At 38.9% G+C, this 19,498-nt stretch overlaps 1 protein-coding gene across 2 annotated transcripts in view; it reads right to left on the minus strand.

Annotated features, from left to right (window-relative positions):
• The window catches only part of atg7 (ATG7 autophagy related 7 homolog (S. cerevisiae)), a 112,683-nt gene that overhangs the window by 60,857 nt on the left and 32,328 nt on the right, over positions 1–19,498 (minus strand). For both annotated transcript variants that reach the window (XM_041783378.1, XM_041783379.1), the window contains exons 13-16: positions 18,459–18,653; positions 15,523–15,768; positions 12,492–12,607; positions 7,886–7,961 (exon numbers count right to left, since the gene is read on the minus strand). In XM_041783378.1, the coding sequence (XP_041639312.1) occupies positions 7,886–7,961; positions 12,492–12,607; positions 15,523–15,768; positions 18,459–18,653 (633 nt within the window). The remainder of the gene's footprint in view (positions 1–7,885; positions 7,962–12,491; positions 12,608–15,522; positions 15,769–18,458; positions 18,654–19,498) is intronic.

Below are 19,498 nucleotides of genomic sequence, written 5' to 3' on the forward strand. Positions count from 1 at the left end.
GTGGTCCTTTAGGTTTTGGTCAACTGAGAATATTTATGTTCACCTTTTACAGATGATGTTTTTCTCTTCTTGAGTCATTGTTGCATATTTAGAGTCTACACTTTGGGGATCTGTTATGCTGTTATTGCTGTTGTTTATGGAAACTTTTTCTGCTGAGGAGGAAGAAGAGATCCCTGTGAGAAATGGGGCCCAGCAGCTGCCAAAGTACAAATGTACTCCCTCAGATAACCAGATATTCAAAATTAACTTCAGCCGATACTGATAATAATGACATTATATAAATGTAGTTCAGACCTTAAACTAAAGTGCTTCAAAAGTTTAAAGAAAAACAAAGAAACAGTCTTTAGTCTTAAGAACAAAGCTTCAAAGCTTTATGGGAGAGTGGGAAAGAGAAAGCAACTGTTGAGAAAACACATATCAAATCTTGACGAGAGTTCACCAAAAGGCATGTGGGATACTCCAAGGTCAAGTGGAAGAAAGGTTTTTTGTTTGAGGAGACCAAAAAGGTGCTTTCTGGCCATCAGACAAGACACTATGGTGGACACAAAACACTGCACAGCACCACAAACACACTATCCCCACTGTGAAGCATAGTGGTGGCAGCATCATGCTGCGGGGGTTCGTCTCGGCAGCTGGTTCTTTAAAGCTTGTAAATGTAGGCGGTAAAATGAATGCCACAAAATATTGGAAATTCCTACAGGACAATCTTATTCAATCTGCAAGAGAACAACACTTTTGGTTCAGATTTATTTTCTAGCAAGACAATGACCTGAAGCATACAGCGAAAGCTACACAGAAATGGTTTAAAGATAACAAGGTGAATGACATCCAAGATACCAATGGGGTGAATACTTTCTATGGGCACTGAATAAACTATTTCTGTAAGCACAACTTCTAAGCAGTTATGTTGAGAGCATGTGCAAGTAAAATATCAGGCAGACAACTCTAAATCTCCTCCAAAAAATGATCACACAAATCCTGCTAAAAACACACAAACAGTCATGGACAAGACACTAAAATATGCCACCAAAAGACAAACCTGCAGACAAGAACTGGTACACATAACAAACACCCAACTAAAGTTTATATTTTTTACCAAGACACCTGTCTGAAGTTTTCTGAAGCCAGATCACTCATTATTTTTTAGTAATGAGCACTGAGTTTTGCTTTAAAAGAATAAATTCTGACTGAAACGATCTGCTTTCAGGCACCCTCAGTCTGAATCTGACTTTGATACGACTTGATTTTAATACTGACAACTTTTGTCTCTGCAGCATGTCTTGTATAAGAAAGACTTGACTTCATTTTCACAATGCAGAGATCTCTGGCTTGCCTATCTGATTATTTCCAGTATGATGTTTTTCTTAAGAATTTAAGAATGTTCTGTTCTTCTTTGTTGAATTGTTGGTGTTAGACAGCATTGATCAATATGAGGATAAAGGAAACTCTTGTCTACTGTTATGTGATGCAAATCAACAAATGTGTAATAAATTGCATCTTTGTCAGTCCTATTATTCATGTTGTAGCTGTTGTTTACACAGTCGGAGGTGTTGATTCAGCTTACAAAGGCATACTGCGGAGGATGGACTATGATGGGATGCATTTCACACCGAATTTCTGTGCATAAACGGACACCGCAACACAAACAGTCAAAGCACATTTGTGTTGTTTTGTTCTCTGCTTCAGAGGAAAGCTTGGCAAAGCTGCTAATTCTGTTTGTTCTTAGGCATCATGGCAAAACAACTGAAGAAACCCAAGAAATCCAGTCTCCTTCAGCTTTGATATTCAGCCCCTTCCTTTGCCTAACTTGTTGACAAACTGTGATAAATAACTGAGACATAAAATCTGAATGAGTGTATATAATGTTTAGGATTGGCAGGTTTTACACCTTCATGTGTTCATATGACTTTGCTGACATGAACTGCAGCAGAGCAAAGCTGCAACTGCTAGATTTAATGTATCCTGTTAACACAAGTATTCAGACCTTTTGCAACAACACTTGAAACTTAGCTCAGGTTTCTCCCATTTTTTATCATTACTGAGATGTATCTACACCTTAATTGGAGTCCACCTGTGGTAAATTAAACTGATTGGACATGATTTGGAAAGGCACACAGTTCTCTATAGAAGAGGTGACACATCAGAGCAAAAACCAAGCCATGAGGTCAAATAAACTACCTGCAGAGCTCAGAGACAGGATTGCCACTCTGGATCCAAACATCCTGACAGAGATCATCATATGACACCAGCTCGTATGTCACAGCTGCGCTGAGTTGAAGACATGGAGAGCAACTTTTAAATTTACATCAGTCTCTGTTAGGGGGCTGTGAGAACAAACTGATGCCTTTATCTGCTATTTTTCCATAGTTGATATCCACATCGTACACGGGCAAACCAAAGTGTTTAAAGTGGGTTTTCACTGCAAGAGAGGGAGAGAGAGAAGGAAGCAGCAGGCACTCATCTGAATCATCAATTCCCGATCAAAATTACCTGGACTGATGCGAAAACTTGCATAAATTTGAACAGGCTATGAAAAATAATAGCAGACTAAAGTTTTAACATCAGTGTACAAACATACTAAGAAAAATATGAGATTGATATTCTTGTTTAACATTTGAAAAATTCAGACAGATAAAATGGGCTCAGTATGCAGAGGCCTTAAAGCTCTAGAGATTGTGTAGTGATAACGCTGAAATATCATTCCCAGGAAAAACCTTAAAAAATGGAAACTCTGACCTCAGATATCATCCACTGCAAGTCAGATTAATTGGTTTGTTTCCAACAATTATACAGTTGGCTTTAATTATCAACCTTAATTTTTTTATCTGTATATTTCCATGGCCCTTATTTGTAATTTTTTTGCCATGCTTAATCTATTTTTACTGCTTTAAGCCTTCTTTTTCCACTAATTTTGCTACTTTTATCCCGTATTTGCCACTTTTTCACCAGTTTTTCTCCCTCTTTCACCCTGCTTTGTGCTAATTGCAATTTTTTCTCTTTTTGTTGCCACATTCTGCCCACTGAAGCTGCTTTTGCCATTGAGCACCACTCTTTCCCCCATTTTTGCTACTCTCTGCTGCTTTTTGCCCATTTTTCCCCCTTTCAAACCCTACCTTATCTAATTTTTTGGTAACTTTCCATCCGTTTTTTTTTTTTTTTTTTTTTTTGCAAATTGTGCTCCCCATTTTTTTTCACTTTTTACCCAGTTTTACCATTTTATGTTGACTTTGCCCCTTTTCACCCATTTTCACCCATTTTGCCAATTTCTAACCATTTGTTGCGACCTTTAACTTATTTTCAATGCCACTTTAACCAATTTTTGCCACTTTCACCACTTACAAGGCTCTTGCAAAGGCATTTTTCAACAATTTGGCTCTTTGGTTGAGCAGAGTTGAGTTACGCTGGGCTAGATGGAAGCCTCTACTCAGCGAAAAACGCATGAAAGCCTACCTGGAGTTTGTTAAAACACTCCATGTAAAAAGTCAAGCGTCCTGTCTCTGAGCTTTGCGGGCAGTTCTTTTGACCTCATGGCCTCTTTTGCTCTGTTGCATTGTCTACAGTGTTAATTTCATTGACTAAAACTATGACTAAAAATATTCATCGACAGCCTTTTTTTCCATGACAAAAACTAGACTAGGACTAACAAAAATAGATCTGTGATGACTAAAACTGACAAAAACTAAGTTAAGTTTTCGTCAGGATGACTAAAATGTAATGTAGTTTTCGTCGGACATTCAAAATCCATGATATTTCTCCACTGTGGGTAAATCTGTCAAAAAACAATGCAGCTGCAGCTATTTTGCCTCTCAGCTGTAGAAAGCAGGGACCCCAGGCTCTATGCAGAGTGCATAGAACAAACTACCATGATTTGGTTCCAGATCTAGGTAAGAAAATAAATGTTTGGCTAAAAGTAAGACTAAAATGTGAGGACTTTTTATGGACTAAAACTAACCTCAAATGTTTTAAGTTTTTATCAACTAAAACCAGACTAAAACTAAAAGGGATAAAATGACTAAAATGTGACTTAAACTAAAAGACATTTCATCTAAAGACTAAAACTAAGATTACAATTAAAAATAGCTGCCAAAATTAACACTGGTTTCGCTCTTAAGAAATGGGAGGAAACTGAGCTAAATTTCAAGTGTTTTTGCAAAGGGTTTGTATACTTAAAGTGGGGGTATTATGCCTTTTTATCAAGGCTTTACACATCTCTCTGATACCCATATAGGAGCTTTACATGGTTTACAGCTCAAAAAACTCATGTTTCTCACACTGGCGTTCTGAAAAACCCTTATTTTAACCTCTGTCTGAAACGCTTTGTTTTTGCTGCTGTCTCTTTAACACCCCCCGCTCCACAGACCTGCTTTCCTCCGATTTGCAGATTTTCTGGAGGCTGGCCAGCAGCAGGACTCAATGTTTTGTGCCTGCCCCCTCCAATGTGGCTATGTTGCTATGCTAGTATTTGTAAACTTTGAATGAACCAGTCCGACTGAGTAAAATATGGCGAATTTTGATATACGCCCATGTGTTTATAGAACTGAAAGAGGTCTTGATCTTAACAGGTCTACATCTACATAAGTAAAGGTTAAATAAAAATAGTATAAAAGCAGAAAGATATATGACATATGCAAACTGTTAAAATGCAAAGAAAGAAGAGAAGAAGGCCAAACACACTCAACACACCACTCTATTTCAGCAAGATCTGACTGAATGCTTTAAAACATGAACCTGGAACTTATATAATGTTACCTTTGGCTGCTCTGCTTTTAGAGTGTCAGTGAGGGTTTCACAACCAGGAGCGCAGTTCTATTTCAGTAACAAAAAAACAATAAGCTGCTACCATCTCCTCAGCATCCCTTTCTCACTTCTGTTTCCTTCAGAGATGCTTGACTTTTATTTACTCTGAACAAAAATATAAATGCAACACTTTACTTCTTGCTCCTATTGTGCAAACAGAAATTAATCAGTTTTTCCACACCAAAAGCTCATTTCTCTTGAACTACTGAGAATGTCTTCTTCCAAGAAAATCGATTTAGCTGAGAGTGAATCAAATGGAGATGCTGATTAGATGACAGTTTCATCTAACAGGTGCGCCTCAGGCTAGCCAAAATGAACGTTCGCAGTTAGATTTGCCATTTAATTACATAATATAATGTCACACATGATGCAAGTTTTGATAGAGCGCGGAGTTGGCATGCTGTCTGCAGAAATATTAATCAGACTGTCTATGATTTGAATCTTCATTCCACAACTATAATCTGCCTTTGGAGCTGTTTCCCAAGATCTGGAAGTACATCCAACTGCCCTGTCCCCCCAGACTGTTATCTGGTCAGCACAGGACCTCAACACCTGGATTTATTGTCAGTCCAGAGAATCCGCATTTGACCCTCAAGATACCATTTCTATACATAAGATGCAGACTGACGCCTACATTAAAGATAAAGGACATGCTTCAAGATAATTTTAACATATACCTTCAAATCAAGTCAGTGAAGCATTGGGAACTTGCTGGCAATTAGGGGTATGGTTGTCAAAAATTTTCAGAACTTTGATTTTTTTCAGTACTTTTTGGTGTCACATGCTTTAAATGATATGTTATTACCCACGCCGATGAAATCGGCAGGGTAATAACAAGGGTTCCGTATCTTTGTTTGTTCGTTTGTTTGTTTGTACGTGTACAAGATAACTCCAGAACAGAAAGTTGGATCATCACCAAACTTTCAGGGAATATTGGGATAGTGACAGGGAAGAATCGATTAGATTTTGGTGATGATCCGCGCATCCATTCGGTTTTTCTCGGACTTCGAAATTTTGAACACCATAGTAATCAATGGGAGCGCAAGTTCCTCAGTGGCGCTGCTTAGGCGTGGGTCTGCCGCCTCAGACGGCCATTCTAGTTTTCACATTTGATAGTGCTGAAAGTACCAACATTTTTAAGAAAAAACAGATACATACATTTATGTTTCAACCCTAAGATACCTTGAATGGACAGAGAACTGGCAAGGATGGGCCTAGAAATAAGAGCAAGTGCTGATGTCCTGTTGCTAAATCAGAGCGGTGATACAGAGAGAGAAGATCTTATTTCTTGACTGTTTCACAGCAGTTTCGCTCTTAAGAAATTAGAAATACATCAATAATACTGTATGGGCATTAGAGAAGATTTAGGATTTGGAGTTGGCCAATGGTTGTCCTATTAATGGTCATCATCCAATCGGCAAATAATGTGACAGCTGCTGATGGCAGTAGCCAATATACGTCAAATATAAAAAATGGACAAATCTTTATTGCGTGTTGTTGTGAGAGATAATGCAAATATATAATAACGATAATGACAAACAAAGGTCTGAAAAGCTTTTGTTGTGCACATCCTCCAGATCAGCTGTGTTGGAAACAGATGTGCTGACAAGTCAGTGCATCACATTTATCGGTTGCTGACGTGATCCCCTCAGTAAGAGCCCTGAAATTTCTTTAACACAAGGAAGAAGTAGCCACTGATCATGGCATTAAAACAACAAAGACCACTATATTAGAGGCTGTTAGCAAATGACCCTATTAGATCCTGGTAAAAACACCACCACTTTGATGAGGATGATAAAGCCAATGAGCGCAGCTTGACAAACACCTGATTGGCATGTGTGCCACCACTGCTGGAGACAGGGCTGCTTCTCATTAAAGAAGAGAAACAGACTCTGCTGCAACAAGGCTGAGATGCCAATCTTTGTAGATAAAACATGCATCTAACCGAGAAGTAGACTCTGAGCTAAGGCTGGGTAAAAGGTTATGACTAAGGTTAGTTTTCCAAAAGGTATTTCATTGAAATAAGCTTATGAGAAAGTTGTATGATGGATTTATGTGATTGAATTTGCCCCCTCTGAAGTAATAAAGAGTACAATTGTACATTTGTTCAATAATAAAAAAATAATTTTGGTCCCTGTGAAAAAGTTAAGAATCAGAAAAATGGAACAAAAACATTTGATAAAAATTTTCAGTAAAGACCAAATTGTTATTCTGAACATCAGTATTGGCAACGGCCCTGATTTTTACAATCAGTGCATCACTAAAGGCAACTGTAATTAGGGATGTCCTGATCAGGTGTTTTGCAGTCGATATCAGTCAGTGTGATCTGTTAAGAGTGATAGGCAATGTAAGGTTCCTTTCCTCCTTCCTTTCTTCTCTGATATGTAAATAGCCTTGGACTGGTTTTAATATTGGGAATAAATGGTGGGTTTAAGCTGTGTTGAAATACCACTGGCTTGTCTGATAGTCCTAAACACACCAGACTGAAAAGATGAAGCCTCTTCAAAAGGCTAAATAAAGTAAATAGTCAAATAAATAAACGCCTATTTTTGATATTTCAGTAAGATATTGAGAGGAGTTCCCAGTGCCCTGACTTTTAAAAACAAGAGTGAGACAAATATTAGGAAAAATATAATGCAAAACAACTCAACACTCACATAGACTATAGCCTTCTCAATGAACATATTCATACAATTAAATTGACACCTTTCTGAAAGTTGAAAAAAAGAAACATTTCATTTCACTAAACTACAATTACAGCATAAAGGATTTAGTCTTACTGATAAACACGTGGCTTTAAGCCTTATATATGAACTTTATTCTAAATAGAGTGGCATCCATCTAAAAGACAAATTGATGTTGATTTAAAAAGCTGGCATCTGAACTACAAAAGGCAGGCTTTAAAGTAACCCATTAAAAGCAGTGTACTAGAACATAAGAAAGAGGCCACTTTGAAAATTCAGGTGTGTAATTGCACATGTTTTTATGTTAATGGCTAATCCAATAAAGGGACATGGCAAACAGTAAGATGAATGGTCAGATCTCAGTTTAAAAGATGTGTGAGTTCGTGTTTTTGTTCATGGCTGACCTGATGTGGCACCAGACCCAGAGAGGTGGGAGGCTCATTCATTCTGTCATCACTGCTACTGGCCACTGCATAGCCCCTGAGGATGAAGAGAAGGACAGAGAGGAAGTATACATCTGACACATTTTCATTTGACATTTGCATTTTGGCGTATGACTCACAGCCTGATTAACACTGGCAGGATGTTTCCGTCAAACATATCAATGAAACTTGAATTAATTTTAGAAAAAGGAGAGAAAAAAATCTTGCAGTCTCTCTATCTTGCATAATTAAACACTTTGTCACATAGGAGAATTTACTTAAGAAGATATTTTAATTGACACTCCACTTGTCTGCCCTGACATAACTGATAAACACTCTTTGTGTCTAACAAATGCAGTCTTACTGAATTTCAGTTTCCCATCATGGTTTACACTACCTACTTTACTTTAAGCACTTTTGAAAATGAACCCAGATAAAGTTTGCGCTAAAGTCCACCTGTGTATAAACATGTACAGTACTGTGCAGAACTTTGAGGCGTTTGGTCCAAAAATTTAGGCTGAATTAAGGGGTGTAAGTAAGCCTGCCTGAGAGCACTATTGGGGGGGCCGAGGATTGACACAAACCTAGTCATGTTCTGGATGTCCTTGCATGTTACCAGGTGTATGGGGAAATTATCTCTTGGGCAATAAAATAATGTCGACACCTTCAGGGCAGAGTAAGGGGTGGAAGAGGTGAGTAAGCATGGCCTAACCTGCTGTTCAGGTGGGTAGTGGGGTTGCAGCAAGCCCCTGGTCATGCTGTGGATCGGTTATTTTTGTCGACTAAAACTATGATTAACAATGTCTAGCGTCAGCCTTTTCCATGACAACAACTAGACTAAGACAAAATACGTCTGTGATGACTAAAACTGACAAAAAGTTAGTTTAGTTTTCATCAAGATGACCAAAACTAGAGTGAAATGTTATTTAGTTTTTGTCGGACATTTAAAATCCATGATATTTCCTCACTGTGGGCAAATCTGTCAAAAAACAATGCATCTGTATCTCTTTTGCCTCTTAGCGGTAGAAAGCAGGGACCCCAGGTTTGGCAGGGTGCATAGAACACACTACCAGATTTAGGCAGGAGAACAAATGCTCAGACAAAAAGCAAAGACTAAGATGTGAGGACTTTTTATGGACTAAAACCAGACTACAATGGTTTTGGGTTTTCATCGACTAAAACTAGACTAAAACTAAAAAGGGTAGAAATTACTAAAATGTGACTAAAACTAAAAGACATTTCATCTAAAGACTAAGACTAAAATTAAAAATAGCTGCCAAAATTAACACTGCCATGGATGTCCGAAGGGCCTGAAAACTGATGACACTCTCTGGTTATATCGCTGGGGGTGGAAAGGCCTGGACTAAAGTAATGCTGCTGAGCTTGGCCTTAGCTGCTAAGCGATGCACGTGTGTCGACATGTGTTGAGTTTGACCTGCCACAATGTCGATTGTGGCATATCGGGCCCCACGTGTCTAAAACTTATGTACAGGACTGTTCAGAAGTTGAGAATTTTTAACATAAACACATCCTTTATGAAAGTGTTGTTTTTTTGTTTGTTTTTTTCATTTTATCAAGTCTCTTTCAAGTTTCTCTGTTATCTGCTGGTTTGAGTTTTCCCGCTAAAAAAAAAAGCACAGACTTAATAGAATTGTTAGAATCTGTGGTAAAATTGCAGGGAAACATTTTGAAGAGCTCTCACTCAGTTATAGAGCCAAAGCCACAAGGAAGGCCAAAGCTATCCTTGCTGATCAGCCACCCCTAGTCTCTTGAATACAGGTTGCCACTATGTTATGTTATAGAATCCGTCTCCAAAAATGTATGGTATGCCCCTTAAATTATACATTATCTTTTTATTTGATAAACATGATACTACTTCATTAATCCATCTCTTTAAAGTAGGTACGTTTTCCTCATTTTCAATATATTGCTATGCTTTTGTTGGCTGTAATGAGACCCATTCTTATGAATTTCAGTTTGCTTTAACTGTTTTTGATATAAGATGCGTCACCCAAAAGAGTTACTCTAGGTTCTGGGTAAATCACTGTACCTGTGGTATTTTTAAGCGCAGAGAGAACAGAGGATCAGAATGTATCCAGGGGTTCATCTTGGGCAGAACTGGGAATTTTCAGGCTTGATTCTAGTCATTCAGGAGTATAGTATATTCTCCGAATAAGGTTATATTGTGTAATTTTGTGTTTGGTATAAAAGGAAAAGCTCTGGACACTGATACAAAGCACCCCTATTTCTCTTCTGTAAGTCTAGGTCCTCTTCCCATTTTCTGACATAAACAGAAGGGAATGGCCATATTTTCAAGTGAGAGCCTCTCAGAGGGCAAAGGTCATCACTAGAGACCCTCAGCACGGAGCTTAGACTTCTATGAGGTTAACTTACATGACAAGGGCCAAAGCAAACAGATATCTGAGGTCATCTGATCTATTAGCTGTATGTTTTTATAAATAAGATGTATAGACTGATGTCACTACACATTCTATATAGTATGGACAGATGGATTTGTAATATAAGAGACTTTTCCTTGTTAGTAAATTGATTTGCTCTAAAGATGTAAATATTAAGTATTACACTGAACTATTACTGAGAATGCAAAGTAAGTTGGCTGGAGTGGGAGTTGGTCAAATGTACGCCAGTGCACAGTCCTCCAAAGGGATAAAGAGATGGAGAGACAGGCGTTATGAGAGAGGAGTACACAGAAAATAAATACGTGAAAAACAAGGACACAGAGAGAGGGCAGATGTAAGAGAGAAAAAGATCTTGCAAAGAAAAGACTTACACAACCACAGAGGTAAAGAGAGTACATCTTTTTCTCTCCTTCTCTGCTTCCTAAGCTTTTTATCCAGGATGGGCAGAGAAGTGCTGCTACAGCTTATAACATCTCAAAACACTCTGAAAGAAAATGGCTGTCTTATCAGGTCTTGGAAGCGGCCACTTAAGTTTGACTTTCACCAAAAAAGGCACACACAAAAACATTTCCACAAAGACTCACAAATGCACAATACCACACACTTAATAGACAAAAATATCCCCATCAGTGTTTTTGGGGGGGAGTCAGAAATATCGGGCTAGTACAGCTTGCCAAATGAACTTGAAAGCTGACTGAATCACAGTGTTCGTGCTTCTAAAGCTCAAAAATGAGAGAGGGATTATAAGTGCAACCAAGCTTTTGTGGCAAACACAAAGTTTTCTGCACAACTAATTCTGGGAAGCTGTACCGCAACCAAATTAAGAATATCATGTGTGGTGAAGAAGACTTCAGCTGCAGTGAAGCTCCTTTAAAAGCAAAAGTACACAAGATTACTAACTATAACCTCAAAAGCACAGCCTCCTTTAGTACCAACATAAAACTCTAATAAAGGAGCTCAGATACCCATGGGTGGTCAGGGCCGCCTGCTCAAAAGGATGAGTGTCTGACCTTGCAGAACTGTCTAACAGTGTGTCGGGATCGTTTATAAAAGGATGATTTCCTTGTGGACAAGAGACATAGATTTGCTTCACCCTGCAGGTAAACAAGTGTCTATTGCATGCAGCCGCAAGAAATTATGAGGCAGGCTGGACTTGTGCCCCTCACCAACAATCATTACTGTTCTCATGTTCTCCTGATAGTAATTAAACTTAATGAGTAATTTGTGTGTAACCCAAATTCCAAAAAAAGTTTGGGTGCTGTCCAAAATATCAATAAAAATAAAATAAAATTAGTTACAAACCTCATAAACCCATTTCCTGTTCACACTAGAACATAAACAATATAACAGATTGTGAAACTGACACATTTTACCATTTCATAAAAAATTATTAGCTCATTTTGAATTTCATGGCAGCAACATCTCAAAAAAGTAGGGAATGAGGCAACATAAGGCTGGAAAAGTAAGTGGTACCAATGAATAACAGCTGGTGGAGCATTTTGTAATTAGGTGAAATGACAACAGGTCAGTAACATGACTGGGTATGCAAGGAGCATTTTAGCAGACCTGCCAACCTTGGCAAAATATTTTGAGTACCACTTGCTCCGTGCGGCATTTCTCGCAGATTTTTGCAACTCCTTTGCTTTGCACACAGTAATTTTCCCATTCACTGTCTGGATTGGTTCACTAACTGGAATGTGTGTATGTGTGTGGGTGTGTGTTTGTGTGTAGGGTAATGGTAATGTGATGTTGTCTGTTAAAACTGTTTAGAAGCTTAGCTGCTGCATTTTAAACCAGTTGAAGGCGAGAGAGGGATTTTTGGCTGATACCTGATAGGAGAGAGTTGCAATAGTCCAGACAGGAAAAAATGAGAGCGTGGATTATCAGTAGATCCATTTGTGAGACATGATGGAAACCTCAGAAGACTGCCAAGCTATACTATTGTAAAATATACGATTATTCCGGTTTTGTGTCCAGCAAAAGCACGTTATCTTTCCTTTTGTTTCCCTCTTAAATCTCTCATCCATTTTAACAGACTGAAATATAACCTACTTATCTTTTGCTGTTTTTAAGTTGTTTAATCAAAGAAAGTATATTACTTATACAACTACTATGCGCTAAACTGTGAGTGTTTGGCCAGTAGTGCTACCACCATAATATAAACTTACCCTTCACTGTGCTGCAGGATGGACACCATCATCTCTACAGCCAGAGCTCCAGCAATCATGGCCAGGCCTGGCCTGCTGACTGTGCACTGCTGATCCAGAGTCCGATCCCTGGTTGACTGTTAATGAAGGGAAGCATTGTAACTGTATTGGCAAGACAAAAAGTGCAATATGAAAGTAGCAATAACCTCAAAATGAAGCTTGTCATTCCTCATTCTCTCCTCCTATTTTACAACTCTATCCACTGTCCTGGCTGAATGAAGTCATAAAAATCCAAATAAATCCAATAAAGCCTTTAGTCCAAACTAATTTCATAAATGGGAGCAAATACGAAATAACACATAGCAACTAATCTAACACATGATAGAGTATACCACCTAGTGTATACATATGTCTGTATACATACAGCCAGATAGAAACACAGAAGGACTGACTTAGTGATTTAACTGAGTTGGCATAGAGCAACACAATGACTATTGTTTAAAACCCTGATATATACTGTCTGTAAGCTTTATGGCTAAATAAACAAGAAAACACTGCACCAAAATACATTCTAAGCTTGTTTTGCTTTGTTATAAGAGCAGAAGACATTAGTGGCTGACACCTGTTGCTCCATGTTCCTTCAGTCCACAGACAGTGAACAAAGGGAACACAAGAAGCCCAATCTGAACCCCATGGCATTATTTGAAACTTCATTTTTACCATCTCGGCAACTTCAATTCCGTATCAGACATTCAGTATTTAGTGAGCACAGGCTGTTCCTATCTAATTAAAATGCTAATATCATCACTTTCTGTGAAAAACACACTGATGCCATATGGCATTCACAGAAATATTTAGAGCTGATGGCCAAGGTTCAGACATTTCAATGGTTAATTGTCTACTGAGATTATTCAGAACAAAAAAAGAGTGAGGGATAAATAAAGGCAAATTATCTGTGGTGAGAAAATGTGACTCTAAGAAGTAATATCCCCTTTTCTTTCTACATCACATTTAAGCACAGAGTGTTATTATTATGTATGTTATCTTGATTCTCTGTAGGGAAATTCAAGAGTGGAGGGAACACATGCACCAAACAGCGCAGAGACTGGGAATGGATCCTCCAACCACTGTGCTGAGGACTACACCGTCTTCTAAATGATTATGCAAATTGAATTTTAGTGTCATAAACATTCAAAATTTTGTTTTTCAGTTGGATGGTATTGTGTCTCAGGGCTCTTTGGATCACTGAAATCAATATAAGACACCTGTGATAGTTAGTTTGCCAGGTGAGCCCAATCAAAGGAAAACTACTCAAGAAGGACATTCCATATTATTAAGCAGGACACAGGTTTCAAGCAATATGGGAAAGAAAAAGGATCTCTCTGCTGCTGAAAAGCCTCAAATAATGCAATGCCTTGGACAGGGTATGAAACATTAGATATTTCACAAAAACTTATGTGTGATCATCATACTGTGAAGAAATTTGTGGCTGATTCAGAGCACAGACAAGTTTGTGCAGATAAAGGCATAATGAGGAAGGTTTCTGCCAGACAAATTCATCAGATTAAGAGAGCAGCTGCTAAAATGCCACTACGAAGCAGCAAACTGCTTGCAGTCGTGCATAAACCTACTATTCATCCACCCCTAACCAATGCTCACAAGCAGAAATTGTTGCAGTGGGCCCAGAAATACATGAAGACATATTTTCTAAAACAGTCTTGTTTACTGATGAGTGCCATGCAACCCTGGATGGTCCAGATGGATGGAGTGGAGAGTGGATGGTTGGTGGATGGCCACCATGTCCCAACAAGGCTGCGACGTCAGCAAGGAGGTGGCAGAGTCCTGTTTTGGGCTGGAATCATGGGGAGAGAGAGAGCTGGTAGGCCCCTTTAGGGTCCCTGAAGATGTGAAAATGACCTCGGCAAAGTATATAGAGTTTCTGAACGACCACTTTCTTCCATGGCACAAAAAGAAGAGCAGTGCCTTCCGTAGCAAAATTATCTTCATGCATGACAATGCACCATCTCATGCTGCAAAGAATACCTCTGTGTCATTGGCTGCTATGGGCATGAAAGGAAAGAAACTCATGGTGTGGCCCCCATCCTCCCCTTACCTCAACCCTATTGAGAACCTTTGGAGCATCCTCAAGCAAAAGATCTGCGAGGGTGGGAGGCAGTTCACATCAAAACAGCAGCTCTTCGGAGGCTGTTCTGACATCTTGCAAAGAAATTCAAGCAGAAACTCTCCAAAAACTCTCAAGTTCAATGGATGCAAGGATTGTGAAGGTGATATCAAAGAAGGGGTCCTATGTTAACATGTAACTTGGCCTGTTAAGTTGTTTTTGATTGAAAGAGCTTTTTATTTCAGTAAATGTGACCTACTAATGCAGCAAATTCAACAAATGACCATTTTCAGTTCTTAAAAATCTATAAAATGTTTTGAAACTCTGTTGCGCTTAATAATTTGGAACAGTGCATTTGAGTTTTTTTTTTAAATAAAAAAATAGTTATCATTGGGAGGTTTGTCCAATGAAATCTGAATTATGCTCTAATGGTTGAGAAAAACATAATTAAGAGACATAAAGAGAAAAATATAATTTGCATAATAATTTGGAACAGGGTGTATAGCCTCTGCATCTTGGCACCTGCTCTACCCACTTAGCTAAATCAACACCCTGCGACATCATTTCTCAGTGTAGAATAAGCGGGAGGCCTCGGCTACTGGTGAACTATCACTGCTTTTATTTTTTCATTCACCAGTAAGGTGGAGAGACAAGCCCCAAGTGGGCTCTTGCCTCTGGTATCAAGCACCTGGCCCAGCAGTGGCTGGTTTAGAGTTTGACTGTTGACACGCTGCTGTCATTGTGTGCTTGGGATGGTACCTGAGGTGCACCATATGACCCACAGCTGTGGCACCAGTGTGTGTTTTGAGCTTAAAGCTTCCCTTCTACTATCTTTACTATCAAAGGTTCTTCATTTTTGCATTTTTTTTGTTTTGAACACATTATGTAAGCCAGTAAAGATCTATGTTAATGCTTGTGTGTTTGTCTCACATCTCCTGGTGCCACAACATCATTGCAGAAGTAGCAGCCCAGCTTGTGCCCGGGGATGTTGGAGAATAGAGAGGATCCTGGGACGCTGGGCGCAGAGCCAGCTGGTGTAGAGGATGAGGAAGAAGCAGAGGAACAGGAAGCAGAGGAGTCTGTCCCTGCAGAAACACTCTGACTGACTGGGGGTTTCTTCAGGCCATGGCGCATCACGACAAACGTGTCAAAGCCTAGAGCAGCATTCACCACGAGCTGGAAGAGTGAAAGGCAATGATTATGGTGATAAAAATTGTTTTTTTTTCTACAGCACACAGCACATTTTAGCAAAATTCAATTTACTTAATTGCTTTCTTACAAAAACTAGAAGGTTACAATGAGTTGAATCATTTGAAAAAGCAATTACATGAAACATTAATAGATGTTTTTACAGTTTTAAGAGAATCTAGAGTTTCTGAGAAGCAATAGACGAGATCGTGAAGTTGATTTGTGATGAAGTCTGAAATAGCCCCACAGCACAAAAGACAAAATAGTCTCTCAGCTGAGCAGGCCATCAAGAAAGAAATAATCAGCAAGCACCAAAACCCTCAACAACTGCTAATACGGTAATAACGGAGTCACATCAGTTTTACTGGAGCCTAACAAGCTCCTGACACAATGTTTAATAATCTGAAGTTGTCAGGCAGCAAATACAATTTAAGTTGACAAACAGAAGGTTTGACAGAAAGACAAAATGATTGCCAGTTATTTCTGGTTCCTGGAGAAGTCAAACATATTTCAAATTAGAAGTTCAGCTTACAGAAGTTCATCATGAGAGAAGATGAAATAAAGTCAGAAATGTCTACTGCCAAAGTGCTGCAGTCCAAACAAGGACATATCAATTTCTGTTTAATAATAAATTACAGCCTCTTGTTTTTGCCCGATTATATTGAATATTAAGTCTCATTTCAGTCTTTTTACCCTGTTTAGATTATGCATTTAAAGGGATTTTGTATCAATTTTGGGCATTGGGAATCCTTAATGCTTTGTGTGAATGCACCTCAGTGTGAACTAAAAACCTTTTACTTTCTCATAGATCAGACTGCACACAGGGGTGATCTGGGATACCTGCATTCAGACTAGAACAGACTGGTTGTATGCAACACACGTTAGCCTGCACTGAATACCGTCCTGTCAACTGGGATGATCAGTGGTATTCTGCTAGCAAACAAAAAGCATGGCTTTATTTTTGTGGCATGGCGTTATTGGAACTTAATCTGAGTTAGGCTGGCCAAACATTAGACAATTTTCAAATCTTAAACAATGTTAAAAACATGGGACAGTAGGGGTGCGCAATAAGACGATCTCAGATCTTGAAGAAACAGAATGTATTGGTGATCTGCTTAATCTGTTTAATCGTTTAATCGTAATTACTACTACTCGCTCTTTGCTCCTTGAACTTAAATATATTGTGGGATAAGACCTCATATATATACACATACACACACACAAGCGCACACACACCTACACACACACACACACATATATACATATAATGCATTGGCCAACAGGATGGGGCTGAAGAAATACAGAAAAATTAGAGAAAAGGTTGTTTTTTCTGGTCATTAACTTGCAAATTTGTCTTAGAAATTTAATGAAAAAAAATCGTGATAAAATCGAGATCGTCATCTGGCCATAAAAAAATCGTGATATGATTTTTTTTTCATAAGGAGTGAGCCAAACCGCCAGATCACTTAAGACCACACAATTGTAGACTGGCCAACCCCACAGTGACCCCCCCCCCCCCCCCCCACAAGATTTCACAGAATCTTTTGTGATCACACATGACTTCTAATCAAAAGTAAACGAATGACTATTGACATTTTTGACTTGCTAGTGTGTTTGATATTTACGATTCGAGGTCTGGGAGGTTATGACCCATTTCAGAGCAGTATATAATCATGTTGATACCCCACACTTGGAGATTAGTCAGACAAAAAATTGTTTGGGGCGAGCCTCTGCTTGGGATATGCTCCCAGCATCAGGAGTTAAATTGTGTAGTGTGTGTCCAGCCTTATGTATCTCAGCTCTGTCTTTTGGCTTTCAAACATCTCCTCCTTTGGTACCATTTTGCCCTTTTAAATTGATTTAAACAACAAAAAAAGAAAAAAGGCAACCATCTCTCAAACGGGAGCTGGATCCTGTCATTCTCAAAAGGAACCTGTTGTTAAAACTGGCTTGTCCAAAAACAACATGTAAGAACTACATTGTAACTTGCTGTTTTGAATTGAGCTACCATTTCAGTTTAACCACTGGGGAATTCTGCTCTACATGCCAGGTTCGGATGTTTTTAGGATCTCCTTACAGAACTGCAGATGAAATTTTTTCAAGTGGAGCTGTCTCCCAAGATGTTTGCAACTGTTTTAGAACAGTATGAGGGAGAAAACGCAGATTTTAGCTTTGGGCTGATGTTTGGATAAGAGGCAGGCAAGCGAGTTCAAATATAATGTCATCACTGAAGATGTATTGTGAGTGCATAATATGCATGTTAAGTACAACAGTACAGTCACTTGGTATCCAAATGCAGAGTTAATGCAAAATGTAAACAGGGCCTGTAAAGCTTTACAAACTCCAAGAAACAGTGCTGCATGATCGCCTTCTCTCTGTTCATTGTAACTCCATCTGAAATGTGTTGTTTATATAGTACAGCTTGAAAAGCTTTAAATGAGAGGATGATACTGTACAATTCAGTTAAAGTGAATATCAAAACAATGCCCCAAAAGAGGCATAAAAACAGGAAAGCGATAACACCCTACACCTTTATGCTTACACGTCCTTACTTCGACATTGCATATTGAGATTTTACACTTAAAATATTTCACACTAATTCTTAAATAATGAAGTACAAGTGCATATTTAATGGCCCCATGTTGCGTTCAAGAACACAATTCATTGTTTCTTCCTACCTTTCTCTTGCTGGCAGCGATCACTGTCGGCAGCCAGCGGCTCTCCCTCGTATCCATCAGCAAAAAGACCACATCATGTTCTGAAATGAGCTTCTCCAGCTGCTCGACATCCTTTTGGGCCTGGGACTGAGTGGTTTGAGAGAAATTCACAGGGTGCCCAGGCATGGGGATGCTCATATTGTATCCTTTTGCATTCTGCAGGGAGAGACAAAGAAAAAGGGAAAAGGTGAGACACTGCTGAATACTGTTGCCAAATTTCATTTAAAGTAACTAGAATTTGTGCTGAATGCTGCTTTATAATATGCAAATACATACTAGATTTTACATCTATCCTTCCATCTTTGAACGACAATGATAGGTCAGTTTTGTTTTCTTTATACATGCACCCCTGGGTTGCATCATGAATATGCAGTGTTTTGCATCATTGTTGATACTAATGACGCACAGATATATCTGCCATCAAACCAAAAGTTTTGACAGTTGAATCAAACAAGACTGAATGAATTTTTTTTCCAACTTACAGAGACTATTTTCCAATGATGCTTCACACTGACTTTAAGGTGTGAAATGCTACTTAACACTAAAAGCCAGAATAAGGCCAAACATGTTTTTGGGGGTGCTTTTAGCTGAGTAACAAACTGTTACACCTTTGGCCGTATTGTAGTGTAGTGCTGTATTGCTGTTGTGCTGGGCTGTCCTTTTTTGCCCAAGTGAGTGCTCTGTTGTTGCGTGGATCTTTGTTCATCTGCTGTTTTTGTGTGAGTCCTCTATTTATTCGTACAGCTTATTTTGTACTGGGTGCTTGTGTGTAAGTGTGCTGTCTGTTGTGTGCGTGGATCTCCAGTCATCTTCACAGGTGGTGCTTTGCGATTGGTCGATAGAGTGGGGACTGGCGGCAGTGGCACGCGTGGCTGATTGGTTGCTGGTCTTTGAAATACGTCAGCCTTTGGCTGACTCGGTGGTATCTCTGACAACTTTGTTAATCCTATCAAATATCGCTCACTTTAGTTGGTATTTTCGATAATAAAGTCTTTTGGATA

The sequence above is a fragment of the Cheilinus undulatus genome, linkage group 3, assembly GCF_018320785.1.
Source record: "Cheilinus undulatus linkage group 3, ASM1832078v1, whole genome shotgun sequence".
Taxonomy (NCBI): Eukaryota; Metazoa; Chordata; class Actinopteri; order Labriformes; family Labridae; genus Cheilinus; species Cheilinus undulatus.